The 24,396-nt window shown below is 42.5% G+C and overlaps 1 protein-coding gene across 1 annotated transcript in view; it reads left to right on the top strand.

Annotated features, from left to right (window-relative positions):
• LOC147020198 (laminin subunit beta-2-like) overlaps positions 1-24,396 on the top strand; it is a 135,757-nt gene that overhangs the window by 38,174 nt on the left and 73,187 nt on the right. Inside the window, exons 9-15 of the mRNA XM_085895332.1 lie at positions 12,539-12,659; positions 12,803-12,991; positions 15,382-15,561; positions 15,850-15,962; positions 16,671-16,753; positions 21,982-22,129; positions 22,611-22,769. Of these exons, the coding sequence (XP_085751458.1) occupies positions 12,539-12,659; positions 12,803-12,991; positions 15,382-15,561; positions 15,850-15,962; positions 16,671-16,753; positions 21,982-22,129; positions 22,611-22,769 (993 nt within the window). The remainder of the gene's footprint in view (positions 1-12,538; positions 12,660-12,802; positions 12,992-15,381; positions 15,562-15,849; positions 15,963-16,670; positions 16,754-21,981; positions 22,130-22,610; positions 22,770-24,396) is intronic.

Genomic DNA, 24,396 nt, shown 5'->3' with positions numbered 1-24,396 from the left:
GTTTGCCTCATCTCAGAGTCCAATGTTGAGTCTCGTGTGTGTGTGTGTGTGTGTGTGTGTGTGTGTGTGTGTGTGTGTGTGTGTGTGTGTGTGTGTGTGTGTGAACTCCACGAGGAGCCTTGGTTCCTGTAAAAATGAGAAAATAAAAGACATTAAATCATGATAGGAATCACAAGGAAATTAGATGCAGGTGAGACTGCTCAGCCCATCATGCATGCACAACGTCAACACTACACCAATTTATCAACACAAGATCAAAGAAGAAATGCAAAATGTTTTTTCATTATTTAGTGTTTTTTGTGGGGGGGGGTTTGTAGTTTTTGTCGTTTTTTTCCATTCTTTTCAGGGGAGGGGGCATGGGCTTGAGTGAAAAACACATCATCAACTACACAACACCCCTTGACGAGACCCCCACCAACAGCAATATGTACACATGCACACAATCACCCATCAATGCCCAAGTTACCTAAAAGTCCTGCCAACATCCTATACCCCTCGATCTCCATAACTTTCAGGTACCTATCTAATTACAATTTAAACTTATCCACTGTTTCTGCTGCTACTACCTTTCTATAATTTAGCCTGAGCAAGTGTAAGGTGTTGGGGATGGGAAAGAACAATGAAAATTACAGATGCAAGGGGTAATTATTTCATAGAACAATGAAAATTACATAGATTACATGATGCAAGGGGTAATTTGCGAGTGTGTCACACAGGAGAAGGATCTGGGGGTGGTAATACATACGGGAGGTAAGCAAGCAGCACAGTGCCAGGCAGCTAAAGGTCAAACAAATAGGGTTTTAGGCTGTATTCGGATGAGGATCAATTATAAATCCAAAGAGGTGGTGTTAACATTGAACAGGAATTTAGTGAGGGCCACATCTAGAATATCGTGTGCAGTTTTGGTCACCACAGTTCCGGAAGGACATAGATGCGATAGAGAGGGTTCAGTGCAGGGCTACAAGATTGATTCCGGACCTAGATAGACTCAGCTATGAGGAGCGGCCGAAGGAGACAGGGCTTTATATACGAGAAACGAGGTGGTTATGAGGAGATATGATGGATATGTTTCAGAAAATGAAAGGTATCGATAAAATAAGTGCAGACTGAATTATTCTTTTGCACTTATTATGTCTATACCCTTCATTATCTTCAACATCTCTGGCATATCTCCTCGTAACCGCCTTCTTTCTAGTGTATAAATCCCTGTCTCCTTCAGCCGCTCCTCATCGCTGAGTCTAGCTAGGCCCGGAATCAATCCAGTAACCCTTCACTGAATCCTCTTTGACATCTATGTCCTTCCTGAATTGTGGTGATCAAAACTGCACACGATATTCTCGATGTGGCCCTCACTATATTCCTGTACAATGTTAACACCACCTCTTTTGATTTATAAATTTACCCCCTCCGAATACAATCAAAAACCCTATTTACTTTCCCTATTGCTACCTGGCATTTTGCTGCCTGCTTACCTCCCATATCTATTACCACCCCCCCAGATCCTTCTGCTGTGTGACACGCTCCAAGATCACCCCTTGCATCATGTTATCTCTATTTTCATTATTCTTTCCCATTCCCAACACCTTACACATGCTCAGGTTAAATTGCATCTGCCAATTTGTTGCCGAATCAATGCAAGTACACTACATTGCCAAAAGTATGCAGACACCTGTTCATCCAACATTTCATTCCAAAATCATGGGCATTAATAAGTAGTTGGTCCCCCCCCCTTTGCTGCTATAACAACCTCCACTCTTCTGGGAAGGCTTTCCACTACTCGATGATGGAACATTGCTGCAGGGATTTGCTTTCATTCAGCCACAAGAGCATTAGTGAGGTTGGTTGATGTTGGGCGATTCAGTCTGACTCGTAGTCGGCGTTTCAATTCATCCCAAAGGTGTTCGATGGGGTTGAGGTCAGGGCTCTGTGAAGGCCAGTCAAGTTCTTCCACACCGATCTCGACAAACCATTCCTGTATGGACCTCACTTTGTGCATTGGGGCATTGTCATGCTGAAACAGGAAAGTTCCTTCCAAAAAACTGTTGCCACAAAATTGGAAGCACAGAATCGTCTAGAATGTCATTGTATGCTGTAGCGTTAAGATTTCCCTTCACTGGAACCAAGAGGCCAATCCCGAACCATGAAAAACAGCCCCAGACCATTTTCCTCCTCCACCAAACCTCATAGTTGGCACTATGCATTCATGGAAAGAAGCATTCTCCTGGCATCCACCAAACCTAGATTCGTCCCTCGGACTGTCAGATGGTGAAGCATATTTCAACATTCCAGAGAACACGTTTCCACTGCTCCAGAGTCCAATGGTGATGAGATTTACACCACTTCAGCTGACTCTTGGCATTGTGCATGGTGATATTTGGCTTGTGTGTGGCTGCTCGGCCATTGAAACCCATTTCATGAAGCTCTCGACGAGCAGTGCTTATGTTGACTTTGCTTCCAGGGTCATTTGGAACTCGGTAAGTGAGTGTTGTTTGGAAACGTAATGCTAATTAGCTGAGGGCTAGTAGGGGGGTTCATGATGACTCGATGTTGACTGTGGTATATTTGTCACACAGTCAAGCCATCAGAGTCAAAACAGATATACATTTCGGACAAATTATTTCTATCTACAAAGAATGGGATTGGTTGACCTGATGAATGTGGCCTCCATTGCACGAAGGTGAGCGAAACTGCGACCTCTGCTCAGGATTTTAAACCAGCCAATACTATATTGCTCTGCACACTGAGGATTATTCAGTAAATGGTAATCAATTGCAGAGGCACAGGGAATAGTAGTGGTACTGTACACATTCTTACAAGCCCGAGTTGGTTGTCTCTGTTCAGATGACTGACCCCATCTGATCCCTAAAGGGACGCGTTGTTCAATACGATCCTTCATTCTCAAAGATGTGTGGCCCACATCACACTGGCACTGAAACTCATTAATAATAATTTCCACCTACTCATGATTAATGATGCTCTATAGCAGGGGTTCTTAACCTTTTGATGATTCCAGACCCCCAATGGATTGTCCAACATGGTCCCATACCCCCTTCGCTTGACTGTCAAAATCATCATCATCACCAGTCCTATTAGTTGACAGTATGAATTCCAAAGATGTCAATAGCTTGAATTTATTTTAGACATGGATAGCTAGGAATCGAACATGAAAGGCAATCATAAGCATTTATCATATATATTTGCAACAACAACAAAAAAAATAACCGCGAAATTACAAATATACAAACATTGAGTAACAGTGCAAGTTATAATCTAACATTCTAACCAACTATAAGTTAATAAATCAAATATATACAAATATTCAGAGATCGAGGCCCATACCCCCAGCATTTAGTTCCCATACCCCCAAGGGGTATGGATACCACTGGTTAAGAACCTCTGCTCTATAGTTCCACCAATCAGGTAATCCAGCCCTTTCTTTCTCTCAACCAATTGTAACTTTATAAATTGTAACTTTATAAATGAGAGTTTGGTGCTTCTTTGTCATCTGCTTGTTGTTTTATCCTGAGGAGTGCAAGTCGAAAAGCTTTAATAATGTATATTTTATTGAAATGCATAATTATGTACTGTTTGAACATCAGTTGCACCCTGACTTCACACACATACGTCTATTAATTATGTACTATTGGAATGTACCTTTCAATGCTTTTGACAGCTGAGACCCCCTTCAAAAGTTGACGACCCTTGAAGACCCCAAGTTCCCTAAAGACACCAAAGACACAAAAGACCCCAATGACCCCAAAAGACTCAGATAACCCAAAAGTCCCTGAGGACCCAAAAGCCATTGAAGACCCAAATGACCTAGAGCACCTAAAAGACTCCAAAGACACCAAATGACCCCAAAAACCCTTTAAGACTCATTCTCTCTCTATCGAGTGCAGCCTGTGGCTGCTGGTTGCATCATTGGTTGGGATGCGGCCATGCCGCTGATGCAGTGTCCCCCTGCCAGTACACTGGTGCTCATTTTGCTGACCTCGGAAGGGTGACAGGCTGAGTCAACCTCCTGGTGTATTTTTAATTCAGCGGCCAACGGGGCTTGAACTCAGGACCCTAGGACCCCAAGCTGCCACCCTAACCACTAAGCCAACACCAGGCTTAAGACTCATTAAAGCCCCCTTTTATCTTTAAGCTAAAAAGGGTAAGACCCCTTTTACCTTCAAAAGTCCCTCTTGACACTTGACACCTTTCGATCCTTTCACCGTTTAGATCTTTTATACCCTTTAGAGTTTAGACCTTTACAACCCTTCAAGTCCCTCAAGACCCCAAAGACCATAACACCATTCAGACCTCTTACACCCTTCAGACAGATTAGACAGCTTAGACCCCTGACCATTAAGACCACTTGGACCTTCTTATGTCACAAATGAATTTCAAATACATATAATATCACCAATATTCGAAATAAATTTGTACAAAATAAATGTTTGTATAATGATTGGTGTAAATCATGACAGTACAGCAAATCTGTGACGATCAATCTCTGTAATGACATGTGGAGAGGCGAGCGTAGTGACCCCATCCATGCTAGTCGAAGATAAAGCACAAGAAACAGCAGTAAATGTCATATTAAGAAACATGACCAGATCGCAAAGACTCTCGAAGGCGAACAACATCATCGAATGTCAGCTGTAATGACCAAAGATGGAGGCACTGTTACAACCAAAAAAGAACAGCTAGTAGTCAGGCAGTAGTTGTCACCTACTTCGAGAATTTTGCCAACTTTGATTTTTCACTTTTATTTGTTCAAGGACATCACAATGAATCACTTTCAATTTGTCTTCTAATTTTCAGTTAAGTATTTCACCACGTGAGGGCGCTTTTTCAAAATGGCTGCCAAAATCATAAAAAACGTAATTTTCACCAATAACACTGAACAACAAATTTCAAAATTTTTTTTTTACTGGAGATGTGTAAAGTGATAAAGACTAATTTGGGTACGCTGATTTCAAAAATCATAACCGTTTTGCTGTATCACGTCAGGATTTTCAGGAACAGAAATATTCCCATTGCCTAGAAGTCAGGATTTCAATGAAATTTACATATGTCTTTAACATGTCTATTTCGTACAATTGTTGTTAACTTGTATTATATTTCTTTCTTTCAGATAAAGATGAGTAGGCGTTCCTGTACCAATCATCCTGACAACTTCTGTTATGTCTGTGGTCGGTATACCAAAAAAGATCAACAGCGAAGTATATCTACAGCAGTGAAAATGAAGGCCGCCTACTTTCACTACTTCGGGTGTAAGGTGGGGGACCAAGAACAGAGCTGGGCACCACACATCTGCTGCACAAGCTGTCACACAACCTTGACTCAGTGGTTGGTGGGCAAGCGCGCGAGCATGCCATTTGCGGTGCCCATGATATGGCGTGAGCCGCAGAATCATCATGATGATTGTTATTTCTGCTGCACAAGCATCGCCGGCTTCAACAAGAAGAATAAAGGTCACATCAAGTACGCTGACTGCGTCTCTGCTCGTAAACCTGTGCCTCATGATGACGAGAACCCCGTTCCAACACCTCCAGCTGATCAGAACATAGCTGTAAGCAGTGGTGAAGAGGATGGTGATGATGAACCTTTTGAACCCGACACTCAAGAATCATACCTTCTGAACCAGGGAGACTTAAATGATCTTGTAAGAGATCTCTCGCTGTCAAAGGCGAAGGCAGAGCTGCTTGGATCAAGGCTGCAGCAGTGGAATCTACTTGAACCTAACACCAAGATATCCTTGTTCATAGCACGTCACAGAGACATGGCTGAGTTCTTTGAGATGGAAGACACGATGACATTCTGCAGTGACATCAACGGTCTGTTGAAAGAACTTGGGTGTGATCACGATCCTGCAGACTGGCGCCTCTTCATCGACTCGGGGAAGAACAGCTTGAAGGCTGTTTTGCTCCACAATGGCAACGAGAAACCATCAGTCCCACTGGCTCACGCGTTCGGCATGACAGAGACCTATGAGACTATGCGGCAGCTGCTTGATTCCATCAAGTACAATGACTTCAACTGGCACATCTGCGGAGACTTGAAAGTGGTGGCGCTGTTGTTAGGGCTGCAGTCAGGCTACACGAAATACATGTGCTTCCTTTGTCTCTGGGATAGCAGAGACGACAAGAATCACTGGACGAAGAAAGATTGGGAAGAGCGAAAAGAGCATGTACCTGGTCGACACAACGTGAAGCATGTCGCCCTTGTCGACCCAACCAAGGTTTTCCTTCCACCACTCCACATAAAGCTCGGCTTGATGAAAAGTTTTGTATGGGCAATGGATCTGAATGGGCGTGGGTTTTTATACCTCAAGGAAAAGTTTGTCAACACCTTGTCGGAGGCCAAGATCAAGGCTGGTGTCTTTGTTGGACCGCAAATCCGACAGATTATGAAGGACGAAACTTTTCCGACAACTCTAAACCCCAAAGAGCTGGCAGCGTGGAGGAGCTTCAAAGCTGTGACGGACAACTTCTTGGGGAACGAGCGCGCGGACAACTATGAAGAAATAGTGCAGCAGCTGCTGGAGTCCTTCAGGAAACTTGGCTCCAGGATGTCCCTGAAAATCCATTTCCTACACCAGCACCTGAACTTCTTCCCTGACAACTTGGGAGCAGTCTCGGACGAGCACGGCGAGCGATTCCACCAAGAGATTTCACTCATGGAGACGCGTTACCAAGGGCGGCACAACCCGAACATGATGGGCGATTTCTGCTGGTTCCTGCATCGTGAAACTGACACAGAGCAGCACAAACGCAAAGCCAAATGCCTAAAGCATTTTTAATTACATTCTAGTGGAGTTTTTCTGTAATTTCTATAATTTTGAAGCATTCATGATGAAATAAATGAATAAATGAATTTTTGTAAATTTCATTGAAATCCTGACTTCTAGGCAATGGGAATATTTCTGTTACTGAAAATCCTGACGTGATACAGCAAAACGGTTATGATTTTTGAAATCAGCGTACCCAAATTAGTCTAAATCACTTTACACATCTCCAGTAAAAAAATTTTGTTGTTCAGTGTAATTCCATCAATTTAGAATGATATTTTCTAATGTTTTGGCCAAATGATCTTCAAGTAAGTTTAACAGTCAGCTTAAGTATCAAAAACATTGTAGTTAACTACTCAAAGAGGGCGCATTTCTCCAAGGTGGCGGCCAAAATCATTAAAAATTCCCATAAAATGTATCATTCATTATAAAGATTACCGTTTTGTTTCAAATTCAACTGAAAATGTTCACCTTTATGCAGTGTCCCTAATGTTTTCACAAGTTAAAGATTATTTCCTTCAATACTTGACATAATAAGGTTTTAGTGATTTGGATACACCTTAACTCGATCAATTATCGTGTACTCATAGACAATACTGTTGTAGGCCGACAGATGAAATGTGTGTGGTGGTCTGAGAAAACCCATCGGAAGTCATGATGGACAAGTTCCTTGTTGAAAACGGTCACGCAACCTAACAATTTATTGTTTTTTCCGCCTATCATTAACATGTACGCTTATTCAAAAGAGTATGGAACAAGCAGGTCCATACTCTTTTGGAATAAGCGTGCATGGTAACAATGGGAAGTAAACATAAATTGATATGTGCTTGTACCGTTTGTTCAAACGAGGAACTTGTCCAGCGCGACTTCTGACGGGTTTTCCCAGACCGCCATACGTTATTGTTACGCTTTTTGGACAAGTATCCTGACATCAATTTTGTTTAGTTATCAATACTTGTGAAGTATAATGAACATTTTCCATGCAATACCATTTGAAGTTCAAATTATATCTCGTAAGTTCATCACCCCTATATTGTCTATGGCAGATTAATATTATAGGGCCTGTCAAATATGAACTAGTCTAAAAAAGCTCCTCCTCTTCTTCTATTTTGTGCTGTGGAGCTTTTCAACTTGTGAACGTGACCTGTTTGCTTGATATGATACCAGTGCAAGGCCAACAGTCAATGGTGTATTCTTATCCTTGTGAAAACTGCCACCTTCTTTCGACTCATAGTTAATTCGTCTCTTAGTTCTATATGCAGATATGATGTGCTGAGTTAGATTTCTTGATGTTTTCTCAGCTTCTCTTTCTCTTTTGACTTGTAGAGTAGTTTGTGGACCATAGGTTATCCACCTCACTAGCTGCAATAGCTTCTTGGGTGTTTCAAAGTCATCAAATGATCCTTTATATTGCCAGTTTTTCATCTTGTCAACTTCTCTTCGAATTATCTTTGAAGCCCTACTAAGAATTTCCATCTCTTCATCCACATCTGATGTTTCATACTTGTATGTGAGGATTTTGTCTTTGACTAACTCTGACACAACAAATTCTGGTTTAGGCCCACGTTTCACAAAATCAATCCCAGGTATCTTCTCAAGTAAAAGGGACTTCAGGTGCTGCTTAAAGTTAGTTCTTTGAACTGTTACATCATGTTCTTCAAGGAGTTTAATTTAGGAATTGTTGATTGTCTTTATGTCAATGCTTGGGAAACTGTCACGATTGGTGATTATCAACTGCACTATGTTGACAATTTCAATGTCACATATGGCCTTTCCGATGGCTTCATTTTCAGATGAACAAGTGTTTGTACTCTGGAAAGATTCAATGTGTCTGGTTTCCTTTCTGAAACAGGTCAGATGGTATTTACAGTTTTGGGCAAATGCATCCATAGCATCACAAAGGAGTGCCAATCTTGCGCGGACATCTTCATTTGTGCTCAGTTCCTTTATCTGGAAGAACTTCCTTCCCATAGGCTCACTGCAAACTTGATGCAGTTTTTCCACACTACTGCCCTCGCAGAAAACACACAATTCCTGATAAAACGTTTTCCTTGTTTTTTGGAGTTGATGGTACGGAACTTGTACTTGGCCTCCCTCTCTTTTTATTCACTCTACATTTTAAATGTTCTTCATGACTTCTTTCAGCTTTCTCAAGGTTAGCTTGGTTACAAAGTGATTTGTAACATTTTCTGTGGTAGCGCTATTCTGCCCCTGCAACAATGTTTATCTGCTTTACTCTATCATGAATGTTAATGTTTTTACCAAGTCTAGCCCATCTTTCACTGAACAATTTAATCTTGTTTAGAGATGTTTCACTTGCTAATGAAAATTCATCTTTCCGTTTTTCTGCACAAATGATGCACTGTTCCATATTTCAATTGGTCAGATGTTTGCTTTCATGGTAACAGACAACATTGCCCGGCATCAGCTTGAGCCCTGCAAAACAACAAAACTTCATAATTAGTATCACAAGGATGAAACAATCCAGAAAACATCATCATATCAGTTGATATGTGTGGTCAATATTATGTTTTTAACATTTTTCTGTGATTTTGGCAGCCATTTTGAAAAAGCGCCCCCAAGTGGTGAAATATGACACTGAAAATTGGAAGACAAGTTGAAAGTGATTCAGTATGAAGTCCTTGAACAAATAAAAGTGAAAAATCAAAGTTGGCAAATTTATTGAAGTACTGATCAGATAGTGACAACTGCTGCCTGACTATAAAGTGTTGGGCAGAACATTTTGAGGAAATTCTGAAAATTGAAAATCCTGTCAACCCACTTGAACCGTTATTAAATGATGCATCATCAAAAGAGATATGTATATGATGCTTAATGGAAGAATAAATCAAACTAGCTCTTTAAAAACGAGAACCAAAAGAAGAATAACCAGTTCAATTTATTCTTCATGTGTGTACCAAATTTCATAAATAAATAGTTAATAGTTTGCAAATTATGCTCTGGAAACAAAGGTAAATCTCAATTATTTCTTAATACCCAACTTGTTTCCATGGAAAGTGACAAATTTTTTTGGGGGAAATCTCTAAATATCAAAAGGCACCAGTTCACCACTTGCTTGATATGTGTACCAAATTTCGTAAATATATCTTGAGGGGATTTGTAGTTAAGCTCCAGAAACGAAATGTGACGGATAGACGGACATACGGATGGCTGTACGGATGGACGGACGGACGGACGGAACCCATTTGTATATCCCCCGCCAACTTCCTTGGTTGGTGGGGGATAATAAGGCAGCACAACAAGATGGAATCATGACAGAGTTCTTAAAAGTCAGTCATTTGATGCCTGTCTGTCTGTATCTTTGACATTCGGTCATCATTTATCCAATCTCAACTAAACTTGACAGGAGAACTCAGGGTCACATGATATTGGTGGTAGTGACTTAATTCCCCCCCCCCCATCCCCAATGGGGGTTTTCCGCCTTCGACAAAATCCACGTTAATGTATATAAATAGCTTATTGTGACGTTTCTTGGGGGTATCCCTACCAGAAGTAAAAAGATGAGAAACCACAAACACATATGATTACCTTTTATAGTCACCACTGCTGTTTAACACAAAACTGAAAGGGAGGATACCAAACATTATTGGATGGAAACCCGGCATTCTCGGGAGGGAATCCAACGTTCTTGGGAGGAAACCCGGCGTTCTTGGGAGGAAACCCGGCGTTCTTGGGAGGAAACCCGGCGTTCTTGGGAGGAAACCCGGCGTTCTTGGGAGGAAACCCGGCGTTCTTGGGAGGAAACCCGGCGTTCTTGGGAGGAAACCCGGCGTTCTTGGGAGGAAACCCGGCGTTCTTGGGAGGAAACCCGGCGTTCTTGGGAGGAAACCCGGCATTCTTGGGAGGAAACCCGGCGTTCTTGGGAGGAAACCTGGCGTTCTTGGGAGGAAATCCGGCGTTCTTGGGAGGGAACCCGGCGTTCTTGGGAGGGAACCCGGCGTTCTTGGGAGGAAACCCCATGTTATTTGGAGGATCTTGGGGTCATTTAGGTCCCCAGGGTGGTTTGGGTCATCGGGATCGTTCAGGTCTTTTGGGTGCTCGGGGAGGGGGTGGGGGGAGGGATGGTTCTTTTGGGTTCTTTGGGTACTTTAGGTTAAGTATTTCAGGTTACAATTGTGAGTGACGTTAGGTCAGCTGTCCAACCAATGGGTAAAGAGCGGATATACATACATACATACATGCATACATACTGTGCATACATACATACATACATACAAACATATAGTCGTGTCCAGGGGATTGGCCCCTACCTGGATGGATAGCCAAACAGTTCTCCCTTGGAGGTGAATACGTGATCCTTGGAGATTATAGCGCATGAGGGAAGGAAGGACGGTGAAGGCATGTAACAGATGGAAGCACAGCACAGGGGGTTTATTCTCGAACCCATGACAAATAGACAACACAAGCAACTTAAATAAATATGGGGGTTTAATGAAAATAAATCAAATATTTACAATGGTAATAATTCAAAGGGTAATCATAAAAACGGAACATGAGGTAAACTCAATCTAATTTGAGGCACCTCCACACAGACTTTAATACAGACAAGGGGGACAGACAAAACAAAGAAAAAATCCTCCCTTTCTCCCAGCACTTAGCTTTTTGTCCAGAGAAGAGTTTCTGGAGCTTGAGATGCACCAAACCGCACCATGACTGTGCGGAAAAATCCACCCAAAAATGGTGCCAAGCCGCTCTCTCGACGGAAAACATATAGGAGTCAATTTTGGTGGTGATATTCAGCACCAGGGTTCAGAAACTGCCGTGCAGCTTCTTTTCACGATCGCACCTGCCAATGCTGCTCCTCTGCAAAATGGCGCTGCCTTCTTCCCCGATGGCACAATACGAGGCTTCAATGCACGGTTTCACATGACCCAGCCAAACAGTCAACGGCTAGCATCTTGCTCCATGACGCGAGCAAATTCACCTCGGCATGAACACGATAATTGTGCAGCCTTCTTCACCGTGTTGAGAGAAAGCCAGCCATAGTACCTTTCTCTTCCAACCACCATCTCTTCACTCGCTTCTGTCCCGTACCTTCTATCCTAACTCCATCCCCGTCTCTCTGATGTCACGGCCATTAATCATCCACTCCTTGGGTGTGGTTTGCTTGTTGTCATTTCTGGAGGCGGGGTTTCCGCCTGCTTGGAAATATCTGGCTCAGTTGTTGTTCTAAGGATGTGATTCCTTTTTATCCCCGGTCTTGAAATGCAAAAACATAGGAAAAGGTTACAGGGAGGCAATCACATACTGGGAGAACTAGCCTTAGACCCAACCTAATTTAACACGGCACCACCCCCCCGTGTGGTAACAAGTAACACTTAATCTCACAGTTTCCCTAATTAATTTACATCGAGATGTCTCCTATACTTCCATGGACAAACCTATACAATACCCTATACAATCATACCTTTATGATGAAATTCCTCCTTCTGCCCCACAAACATAACAAACCATACATAATCACATACACATACAACGCTCCATTAAATATAGATTTGTTTTCATTTTCATATCACTTGTTTTAGTGGGCTGCATTAGGGTATCCCCTATAGCAGCTATTCCGACATTTAATATCATGAGCTAACAATAGCTGCTTGGAGGAGATGTCTCAAGTGCCCCGCCCCTCCCCCTCCCCATTTCCTCAAAATATTGACCCTAAAAGTACCTGGAGGCAGATTCATTTTTTCGCTGTGCCTATTGTCCCTTGAAGGCATGTTCTGCTGTTTTCATTATGTGTAGGTGCATGGACGATGCCTCTGCACACACAACACAGCTGGCACCAACTGTGAGCGCTGCAAGAATTTTCACATGGACACGCCATGGGCACCCGCACGTGATCGCCATGCACGTGCCTGCAAGCGTATGCCTTCTCCATGCTTGATTTGATCCTTTACTTGTCTCCATTTCTAATTTTATTTTGCATTCCTTAATTTCCATTTATCTTCATCGTTCATATCTTCATTTGTAAGGATGAAAGCACTCATGAGACATTTTTCTGGGCAGGGTGCAATTGCAACGGGCATTCTGGCAAATGCTCCTTTGACATGGCTGTGTTCATTGCCTCGGGAAACGTGAGCGGCGGTGTGTGTGATGACTGTCAGCACAACACGGCTGGACACCACTGCCAGCTGTGTAGGCCCTTTTATTACCGCCATCCACGTCGCAATGTCAGGAGCCATGACGCCTGTGTCCGTAAGAAACACAACGCGTTAATGCCCACACTACTACATTGTATGCACACTACTACATTGTATGCACACATGCCATTCTCTCCAAAGTAGAATGTAAGAAAAGACAGATGCATTTGATCCTAGAATGGTATTCCAACCAATGTGATGGTGTGCGTTAAGCACTCCAGATAAATATTCTCTAAGTTGTGCATTGAAATGTGAGAGAAGGTGGAGTATTTTGCATTTTGATTTTGATCTAAACATCTAAAAAACAAGCTAATCTCATGAAAATAGCAATGTCGCGATTGGAATTTCAATGAAAACCATGCTGGCTTTGTCATTGGGGATGGGGCAGGGGGTGGGTGGAAGCCAGGGCAATCATGCGATGGAAATGATTTTTTTATACACCAAGGTGAGGCTCATGGAATAGCTGCAACAGAGCAGAACGGACACAGTGGAAAGCAGGGAAAGACACCAACAGCATTTTAGAGAGCAGAAGACACCATAACCTGGAAATGATAAGGTGGGTTTGAGGAGCGTTTATGAGAGCAGAAATGATGAGAAGGATGGGAACAGCAATCTTGAAGCCTTGGAGAGAGGAATGAGATTGAACAGACTTCAGAAGTTGATTCCACAAGTGAGAGTAAAATTTGAACAAATGACTGTTGGTGAGCAGTGAATGAATTTTGAGAATTTAGCCAAAAGAGGAACTGCAATAGCTCTGGAGAAACTTGGGAGGGAACAACAGCAAGGAAAGGGGGGGGGGGGGTGGGTGCAAGACCAAAAAGGAGGCAGAAAAAAAAAAGATAGATAGATAGCCACCGATCTGTTTGTCATGTGTTCTCTCACAGCAGGGAGGTCCAGTGGTCTTTGTCCTCCTCCCGTCCCCTGTCCAGCCTCCCCCCCCCCCGCTGCTCTGTCTGCTATCTGTCCCACCCATATTTCCGCAGGGTGTTCAAGGTCCACCAGCAACCCCTTTCTGGTAAAATGACCAAAATCAAGAATTAATGCTCACCTTCATTGTTTCATTCCTCTTTTTACCTGCCTTTGGAACAAACTCCTGCACACTCTCCAATCCCACTTTTCCCTCCAGGTCTTCAAAACAGCTGTTCACCACCATATCTTACCTTCCCCCATCCAAAACCATGATCTTTTCGACCACCAGGAATCCACCCCAAACCCACCTTCTTAAAATTCCCTGCTTTCCTTCCTGAAAGTGTAGTGTTCATCTTCCTTACCCCGTCCCATCCTGCTCCCTTCGACAGATCTCCTCATGTGTCTATTCCCCACTGTTTTGTGCTTCCCTCTCCCATCCCTCCTGTCTCCTGCTCCCCTTGTTATATGCTCTGTGTGTTTGCTCTTATACGAGCCTTGACATTGTATATTAAAAAAAAGAAAAGAAAAAAACGAAACAAGCCCAAAGATTTGGCTTCATCGTGGGAAATTCCAATGATTTTTAGGGTCTTTGTCTCTACAGCATGAAGCTGTGAAAGGTGTGAGGCAGCAACGCCAGAGCAGTACTCCATCATACAGCAGATGAGGACCTGCAAGTTGTTAGAAGTTCGGATTTGCCGTGGAAATTTTGGTCAGGATTGAGGATTCCCAGTCGACAGCTGGTTTTGGAGGTTTACTTGCATATGTGGTTTGCCCAAGACAAATCACGGCTGATAATGAGTCCCAAAAGTTTGAGGGACTGTACTTCTTCAAGAGAGGCTGCTGCCTCTCGATATGAAGGATAAGGGATGCTCTACGATAAAGGGTGGAATCGACAGCGAAATTATAAGGAGGGATTTTTTATGTCAAAAAGATCATTGATGAAGATGAGGAACAGGACCGGGCCCAAGACACTGCCTTGGGGCACTCCAGTCTCAACAGGAAAAGGAGCTGAGAGGATCCTGTTGAGAGCCACCCATTGGCTACGAGAGGGGAGGAAATCAGTAAGCCATGTGTGGAGGTGACTTTGGATGCCATAGGCAGAGAGTTTGGAGAACAAGGCAGGATGTCAGACTATTGAAAGATCAAGTTATGTCCAGAGAGATGGCCCTGATCTCATGCCTGATATTGAGGGCCTCCACCCATTGTTGGGAGAGGAGAAGCAGCATGTCCAAGGTAGAGTGACGAGGTCTGAATCTGAATTGATGATCTGAGATGAGGCTGTTGGAGAAAAGGAATTTTATATCAACTGCGATGACGGATTCCATGATCTTGCTGATGATTTGAAGTGAGCTAATTGGTTTGTAGTTGAGGGGATTCATTCAGTTAATTCCCCTATTTGTAATTTTGTGGACAAAATATATCTAATGATGTATTTATCAACAGTTGTTTTGCATTTTTTTTTTGAGACAAATGAAAATGTATATGATATTATGAGGTTGTAAAGACAATATAATTTATTATTGATCTTTATCACAGCCTGCAATTGTGACAAACGGGGTACGAAGAATGGAGGCCATTGTGATGGCTTGACAGACCCCACGCTGAGACAGATTGGGGGTGGCTGCCGTTGCAAAGCAAATGTGGAAGGGGTTCGATGTGATCGCTGCAAACCAGGCCATTTTGGATTGGACACCAATAACCCTCTTGGCTGCCACCGTAAGGCTCTTTCTGACCTTCATTGATTGAATTTAGATCTAATGCACACACCGGAGTGATCAAGACCCCCAACATACCGAAAGTGTTGTATTCACCAGAAAGACATCTTGTACAAAAACATACGTTTTTGGATGTACCGCACCCCTAACATAAACGCTAACTTGATGTGTCTGATGATTTTATCACTGCTACTTGATGCTTGTGCACATAAGTTCCAAAAGATAAACCGATAGAAGCAGATTGGCTGAAAAGACTGTCTTGTTTTTTTATTTTTTTTAACTCTTCCAGCATGTGGCTGTGATCCTCGAGGAACTGTGAGCAGAACAGCTGCATGTGATCCATTAACTGGGTCCTGTACTTGTAAGCGCTTGGTGACTGGACACCGGTGTCATCAGTGTCAGGTGTGTGGCTTGTTTCTTCTTCATGTGCTTAAAGTCATTACAATTCTTTCTACCTAATTATAGCTCGCATTATCACGTGGCCTGGTGTTACATCAACACTGCATTACTGAACTTTGATTTGAACTTCACCCTAGCTTTCTTTTTCTCATTGTGATGGTGTTTATTTGTATTCCTCTTTTCCTCACTGGTTCCCTCCACTCTGCTATTTGTTTGTCGGCATTCCACAATCCATCATACGACTTCTCCATGAGCCATGAGCCCCAACCTATGTGTTTTTGAAAAAAAATTTTTTTACTTGAATTGGGGAAACACAAGGTTTGAATTACATTAAAAAACAGAAATGATGACTAAACTTGGCTCGAGCTTGAGGTTCGTGGTTTATTGTGGCTTTTTCAAATACAGCTGCAAAAAGCACTTCCATTGAACTGGCGGTTACGATGAAACCAAATACTGTCCATAAAATATGGGTTAATGCAGTACAACATTTGCTTTGCTTTGTATCAACATAAAATTTTCATTACTTTTCTGTAAGCACAGTCTAGTTCTTTTGTGGTTCAGTTTATTGGCAAGCATAATATAGCATGGAACAATTAGCTATTTGAGAATGTCACGTGATATCCTATGGCAATAAATTCAGTATCATCACTTATAAACCTGCTCGGGAATTATTTAATTTAACCTATTTGTTTCATTTTTCTTTTTAACCAGAAAGGCCACTGGGGCTTAAGCTTTGCTGAACCCAATGGTTGCCATCCCTGCACATGTGACTTTGGAGGTGCTTATGATGAAATGTAAGTTTTGCTACTTTTGGCTGTCCACTTCTGAAATACTTAAGTGCTGATGTGAGGTTGTGCAATGATAAAATAATAAAGAAAACAAATGGATTATCTGTCTCCGCACTTCTCTTGCACCCCACCAGGTTATTGGGACTTGTTGGTCAAGTAACTGAGCTTGCTTCATAAACTATGGTGGAAAAAATATCTGAATCCACTTAAATCGATGCTAAGTTTTCTCATACCACAATTTCAAACATAATTTTTCATTATATCAAAGATATTTATTCATATTCTGTCATTTATTAGAGTTATTATTGACTGAAACCTTGTGTTAACAGAATAAATGAAGGGTCAATACATTTGATAAAGAGCTAAAATTTCGGTCCAATTATCTGGTGTTTTGTTATACAAAGTTAATAGCTCATGGAAGAGTTAGAACACTGAACGGATCAGGATGCACTAGACCAAAGGAATAGTTGAGAAGGGGGGTGGACGGGAGGAAACACCAACAGTGGGGTTGTGCATGGGGTGGACCAGTTGGATACAGAAGCAAACTGTCAGGAAGCAAAAACTGGAATTTTGGAAGGAGGTGAGTTTGGGACTGGAGGGAGGATGGCTAAACCGGGGTAGGAAAGATCATGGTTTTAGATGGGAATGGTGGCGAACTGCTGTATTGAGCACTTTGAGGGAAGAATGTGATTAAAGAGAACATGGAAGTTGGTTCCACAGGTGGAGAAAAAAGGGAACAAATGATTGGAGGCAAGCAGTACTTCTGGATGTTGGGAATTTCGCAGAAGGGGTTAGGGGGTTGATGATTGATTACATGCACCCTGCAAAAACCTTGCGGTGTGGGGGGGAGTGAAACAAAGCACAGAAAGAGCAGAGTAACCAAGACCAGAAAGGAGGTGGTAGAAGACAGAGAAACCACTGACATGTCTGTGATGGTGAAGTGACAGACCGATAGACTCAGCTTCATCGTAGGAGACTCCAATTATATTGAAGGCCTTGGTTTCCACGGCATCAAACTGAGCAAGATGTGAGACGGAGAGCCATCCCAGAGGGAAGAGCAGTACTCCATCAAGCTGCAGATGAAGGCCTTGTAAGTGCATAGGAGCTCAGGTGTGCCAAGGAAGGACTTTGAATGATGTAGCATGCCTAGTTAGTGAGTGGCTTTGGAGGTCAACTTTGAAATGTAGCCCTGGAGTACATTACAACACTGCTGGGAAAAAGAAAACTTGACTCAAGTATAACCCAGAAACAAATGAAGTCAACCCCAAATGGAGTTGAGGCAGTTCTCAAGGCAAAAGGGGGTCACGCTGATTATATATTGAATACGTGTAAAGACAGATTTGATTTTTCCGATTTTAACAAGTTTTACTGTATCCTCAAGAGTTCACTTCCGGTTCTGGTTTTTGAGGCGACGGGTTGTTCTCTCCAGGGGTCTCTGCCGACTTTCTCAAAGATAAGTTTATGGTCATTGTTTGTCGTGTTTTTACTTTATTTCGTTGCCTCCATGTTTACTGTGTGTTCCTAGTTCAGTTTTGTTTCAAAACTTGTGCTATTTGGTGAGCTTTCATCAGTCTTGTCTTATCGGGTTTCCTTGAGGCCGACCCGTTTTCCCATCTATGTGCACGATCGTGTTTATTTATACTTTCTCCTTGTTACCATGTGTTTTTTTTTCTTCACTTGTCCCTCCACCCTCCTCCTATTCCTCCCAACTATACCCTCTGTTTCATGTCTTAAAATAAAAAAAAATTAAAAAAAATAACAAACTTTTCCCTGTTTCCCTTTCTGGGGTGGTGCTCCTGCCTCACACTGAGCTTGATTTCACACTGTGGAAACCAAGGCATTTAGGATCATCGGTATTTCCCATGATGAAGCTGAGTCTTTGGGTCTCTCACTCTCACGGGAGGCAGGTCGCTGGTCTTTGTCTTCTACCGTCTCCTCTCCGGCCTTGCCCCCCTCCCTTTACTCTTTCAGTGATCTGTCCCCCTATATTTCTTCAGGGTACTCAAGGTCCACCAAAACCCCCCTTCTGGTGAAACTGCCAAAATCAAGAATCACTGCTCACCTTCACTCTTCATTCCTTTTTTTCTCATCTCTCGGACAAACTCCCACACTCTCTTCAATCCCACTCCTCCCTCCAGGTCTTCAAAACAGCTGTTCACCACCATCTCATATCTTCCCCCATCCAAAATCTTCATCTTTACTACCCCCGTTAATCCACATAAAACCCACCTCCTTCAAATTCCGTTTTCCTTCTTGAAAGTCTCTGTAGTAGCATTTTGTTTACCATGTGTACCCCACTCCATCCCTCTCCCTTCCACAGATCTCATATCGTCTTCATTTCCCACTATTTGTGCTTCAATCTCCCACCCCTCTTGTCATCTGCTTTGTTCTATGTTTCTGTGTATTAACTCTTGCATGAGCCTCGACATGGTATATGAAAAAAAAGTTCATGGAAATCTAGAGAAAGTGCTTTTGGTTTCATATTGTTCTGGGTTTGAGGGAAAGTGTGGCCCATGAGGGGGTTGCTCGGACCCGTTTCCTGACCTCCGACCCTGAAGCTGACGAGTCACAAATAACTCCATGACCTGACGGGATGCTAATATAAGCAACCACGGATGCTGGTTGAGGCAACTAAATCTGGTAGGGTACTCACGCCCAATTATCGCATTACCTTCCTGCTTATTTAGTTATTCCATATGGGGAACCACGCTCTCAACTTCCCAACACGTCTGCTTATTATTTACAGCCGAGCAAAACCGTAGGTGGGATGTCAGCTAAACTAGTACAGAGAATCAAGGGGGGGTATAACTTCCCGTCTATTTATTGCCTATGTTATGTCAATGGGGAAACAGACAATTGAGCATGTTAAAACAGTTTATAAACTATTGAAGAAAGGCACGTATTTACTGGCATGAATACTGTATTTACAGAATCAATGCAGTCACAAAGAACAGAACTTAACCCTTATGCATGGAATAACCCCTTACACATTTCTTTTTATCTATATAAACACTCAAGACAGGCATGCCTCAATCACTCTGAAGAAATTAAAGAAGAGAGAGAGAGAGAGAGAGAGAGAGAGAGAGAGAGAGAGAGAGAGAGAGAGAGAGAGAGAGAGAGAGAGAGAGAGAGAGAGAGAGAGAGAGAGAGAGAGAGAGAGAGAGAGAGAGATAGATAGATAGATAGATAGATTTGTTTGTGACCTCTCGCTCACCAGATTCACGCCGGCGGGCTAACGTTGGTCCCAAAGTGGAGGGAAGAGTGGGGAAAGAAGGAAATGTGGGTGGTGTGTGGGTGCAGTTTGTCAGGAGAGGTGCAGCATATGCAGCGTAGGCTTTCGAGGTAAGATGTGATATGCATGTCAGTACCTCGCCCAGACAGGTCAAGTGATTATTTGCTGAATGCTCTCTTGAGCTCTTTTGTGCATCTCAAGGAGACTAATTAGAATGACGAGATAGAAAGAAAATATTGTTTATGTCAGTATGTGAGCCACTGTGCCCCAAGGACCTCATGCTGCCATTTGCTCTTGGAGCCTCGCCCCAGCGCAACCTTTCTCACTCTGTCCCTCAGCTCACACCAGGTAGTTCTGGTTCATGTTCAGGTCCCTTGGTGCATGAGTCAGCGGCGATCTATGGAGCATCATGGCTTTTATCAGCCTTGGGCGAGGCGGTGCTTTGGGGAGCCTTGGTTCCCACAACACCCTTTGACCCGCTTGTGTCGTTCTCCCATTGGTACGCTTGTGACACCTTCAACTGGGCAGCCCAGCCCATTTGCAATGCGTTATCTGCCACAAGGCCCCACCGAGCCTGCACCTCGATCCCTCAGAGGTTTTACTTGTTGCACACTGCTTTGTGCTTGCATTGTGGTTCACGCACCCAGCGCTGAGTTTGACTTGTGAATGGCTTTGATTATGTTTTGTAACATAGTGTGTGCACTGTAAGACATGTTGCGTTGTGTGCATGATTTGTGCTGTGGGAAGTTGCAAGGGAAAAGAGAATCAAGAAGAAGGATTCAAATGTATTGAGGATGGGAGGGATTTGAAATGGATTAATGAAGAGGGGGGTTTGAAGAAATTATGGGGAAGGAGAGGTTTGAGAGGGAAAGGGTGAGGGATTGGGATGGATGGATGAAGAGGGAGATTTCAAGAAGGTGGGGAAACGCAAAGGGGCTAGAACCTGCTAAACACACATTACACATTTTTCCGTCCCCATTACGTGCAGGAAGGTAACCTGACTCAACACATTTACTAATGCAATATCTGAGGATCCCTTATGTGTTGAGTGCATCACCCTGGGGTCTTTTCCATAATTGCAACACCATTATAACAATTTATTTTGTTATTACATCTAATTTAATAAACATCCTACTGGCCTCAGATCTTTGTTCCCTACTGTAACTTAGAAGGTCTAGTTTCAAGTCCATTTTGTGCAAACACTGGTGGTGACTTCATCACTCCCAACTGGGTAAAAAGGAAAACTATCTTTGGTACAGTGCCAACAGAAAAACAACTTTAATTGGGAAAACACAATGTTTCAATGACATTAAAAATGATTACTAAACTTGGCTCAGCTTAAGATTTGTGGTTAATTGCAGCCTTTTTGAATACAGCTGTAAAAAGCACTTCCAATGAACTGGTGGTTACGATGAAACAAAATACTGTCCGTAAAATACGAGTTAATGCAGTCCAACATTTGATTTGATTTGTATAAATAAAACTGTCATTTCATTTCTGTTCGCAGAATGCAGTTATTTTGTGGTTCGGTTTAATGGCAGGCATAATATAGCATGGAGCAATCGGCTATATTGGAATGCTATATAATGTCATATGGCAATATATTTAATACCATCGTTGATAAACCTGCTCTGTAATTATTTACGAATGGGTAACTGTCAAAACCAATTAGGTAAAGTATTCAACTACAAATTAAGGCATGACAGCTTGTTACCTCCAGTGTGGTTCTCTGTATAAAGTGACCCTTTTATGTACTGTACTTTGAGTAATAGATTCTCTGCTGGAGTACTATTCCTCCCGATACTAATCACATTTAAATGTGCTGGCAGAGTTCAATCTATCCCCTTCTACCCCCCTCCCCCCTCAAAAAAATTTTTTTGTCGAAAAAGAAACGTTATTAGATGTTTTTACTGTTGCTTGAAAATCATAAGATTATACACTCATGTAAAAAATATTTAGAAAATGGTAAAGGCACTGGTAAATTATATGTTTCTCGATGCAGGTGTAACCCAGTGGATGGCCAGTGCCGTTGTCGACCCCACATGCAAGGCAAATCCTGCACACATCCTGCACCTGGATACTTCTGTATGGAAACTTTCTTGAACATCTATGAAGCCGAAGCTGCACATCTTGTGCATTCATCAGCAAATGTAAATTATTCACAGTACAACCCTTCCAGTACCCTCATTATATGGGTATAAAGGATTAAAAATGTCCTGAATAATAGCAGACTGTGAGTATCTCACGATTGATGGTGTGGGTTAATTGAAACTTTGAGGAATACTGATGCAATGGTGGAAGACACCCAAACTTCGACAACGATTTTCAATTTATAACGATAAGTATATATGATTAGTTAGACAAAATATTTTCTCGATAGACATGCAATATATACATTAAAAAATAGAAACCATCAAATTGTCTTGGACAATTGTATCTTCTTTTCAAGAACGTTTTGAATGCTCCTTGTATTTGCATGTAATGTTTGTCTGCATGCCACAGAGTCTTACATTATAAAAATATCTTGCAGTGGAATATTGAATGTTATAAAGAAATCTTATGAGCATTAATCTATCTCGCCACAGAATCTGCTATGCACTAAACTTGAAAATTTTATTTTTATTTCCTCAGATGGTAACTGTGGTACGGCGGCAAAGGAGAATTGGTCAGGAAGTCACGTGGACAGGCAGTGGCTTCATAAAAATGCATGATGGCACCGGCCTGGAATTTTCTATCTCCGACATTTCCCATTCGATGCACTACAATGTTGTCATCCGCTATGAACTGAAGGTATCTTTTCATGCATTTGTAATCGAATGAGTCGAGACTGAAAATACTTGTATATATTTAACGTATCCTTAAAAAAACAAATTATTTGCAAGATTGAGGCTCATGGAAGAGCAAGGTGTTGAAGGGTATGAACTGGTAGTGGGGCAACATCTGGGCACCATAAGCAAAGGAATGACCAAACAGGAAAAGAGGAGAGTGAGGAGGGGAGAGGAGAAAACACAGCAATCTCTGGGTAAAACGGTTGTGCTTGACATGGTCAATGGGGGTAAAAAAAAAAACAACAAATTGTGGGTAAGGATGGGGGATGATGTGTGATGGCAGCAAACCACCTGTTTGGAACCCTGGAGGAAAGAGTGGGGTACAGCAGTTTCTGGAAGACAGTTCCACAAATAAGATAAATGAGGAACAAAAGAGGTGTGCTCATTCAGCCTGGATTTGGGGATTTAAGGTGTTTCTGGAAAAATGGATGCATCTTGGAGTTACTGGAGAGTGTCTGAGGGATTGAGACAGCAGATGAAGCTAGATTGTAGGAGAGTCGATAAAATAACAGAGGCAACTGTGATGTGGGAGAAACAGACCTTGTGCTTTGGCCTCATCGTTGGAGATTTCAATCATATGTTCCACAAAATCCAGGAGAGGCAGATGTGTTACTGGGGTACCAGCCTATAGAAGACAGCAGTACTCCATTGAACTACTGAATGAGCAAGGGCCTTATAATTATGATTTTTCAAGGTAAGACTTGAATCGGAATGAGATTCAGACAATTCGAGTTTGTACACTCAGATTGCCTGTGCCACCTCTGTTACTATGTTACACACCATTGAGATAAAATCATTACATGCAACATTCATAACTACCATGATTCTCTGCAGAAGGATCAATGTGACCCAGAGGAACTCCAAAAGTGGATCATTTCCATCAGCCGTTGAGCCATTTAATGGCTGCTCCAGGCCCCTGGGCAAGGATAGAATTATGGTCAAAGCGTCACCACCAAGTTTTGAGGACGAGACGCAGCATGCTTTCCACACAGAACCAGAACTCCCCTTTTTATTTGCTTTTTTTGTATATAGTGTTGAGGCTCGTGGAGGAGCAAGAACATAGAACGAAAAGAACAGTATGGAAACCAGCAGCAGGGTTGGGTGACAAAATAGAGGAAGACTGAGAGAAATATGGCATGTGGGGAAGAATGAGAGCAAGGGTCAGATGCAGGGGATTAACAAGATAGATACAGCCGCAAACTCTCAATCACAGAGGTGGAAGGAAAAACTGGAAACTTGGAAAGGGGTGGACTTGGGGAACGTTGATGTGTGTTGAAAAGACCAAGGTTGTGGATGGGGGATTTTTCTCCTTTTTTTAACACGAATAAGCACCGACAACAAAAATCAGTGCCCACTTCTACCGTGAAAACAAAATATCAAAAGTGTAAACGAAAAAAACAAAAACAACAATATGATAAGTACATCAGGCTTTAAGATATTTGTGTGCTCTGGAGCAGAAAGCCTTATTTGGGATGTTGTTGGGTGACCGACATTGGGATGATCTGAGATGGTGGGGAACAGCTGTCTTGAAGCCCTGTTGGGAAGAATGCGATTGAAGAAACTGAGGAAGTTGGTTCCACAGTTGGGAA

This window comes from Eptatretus burgeri, chromosome 9, assembly GCF_056783735.1.
Source record: "Eptatretus burgeri isolate ZD-2024b chromosome 9, Ebu_testis_v1, whole genome shotgun sequence".
NCBI lineage: Eukaryota > Metazoa > Chordata > Myxini > Myxiniformes > Myxinidae > Eptatretus > Eptatretus burgeri.
The sequence above is the reverse complement of the archived record's forward strand: the minus strand, read 5'-3'. Positions and strand labels throughout refer to the sequence as shown.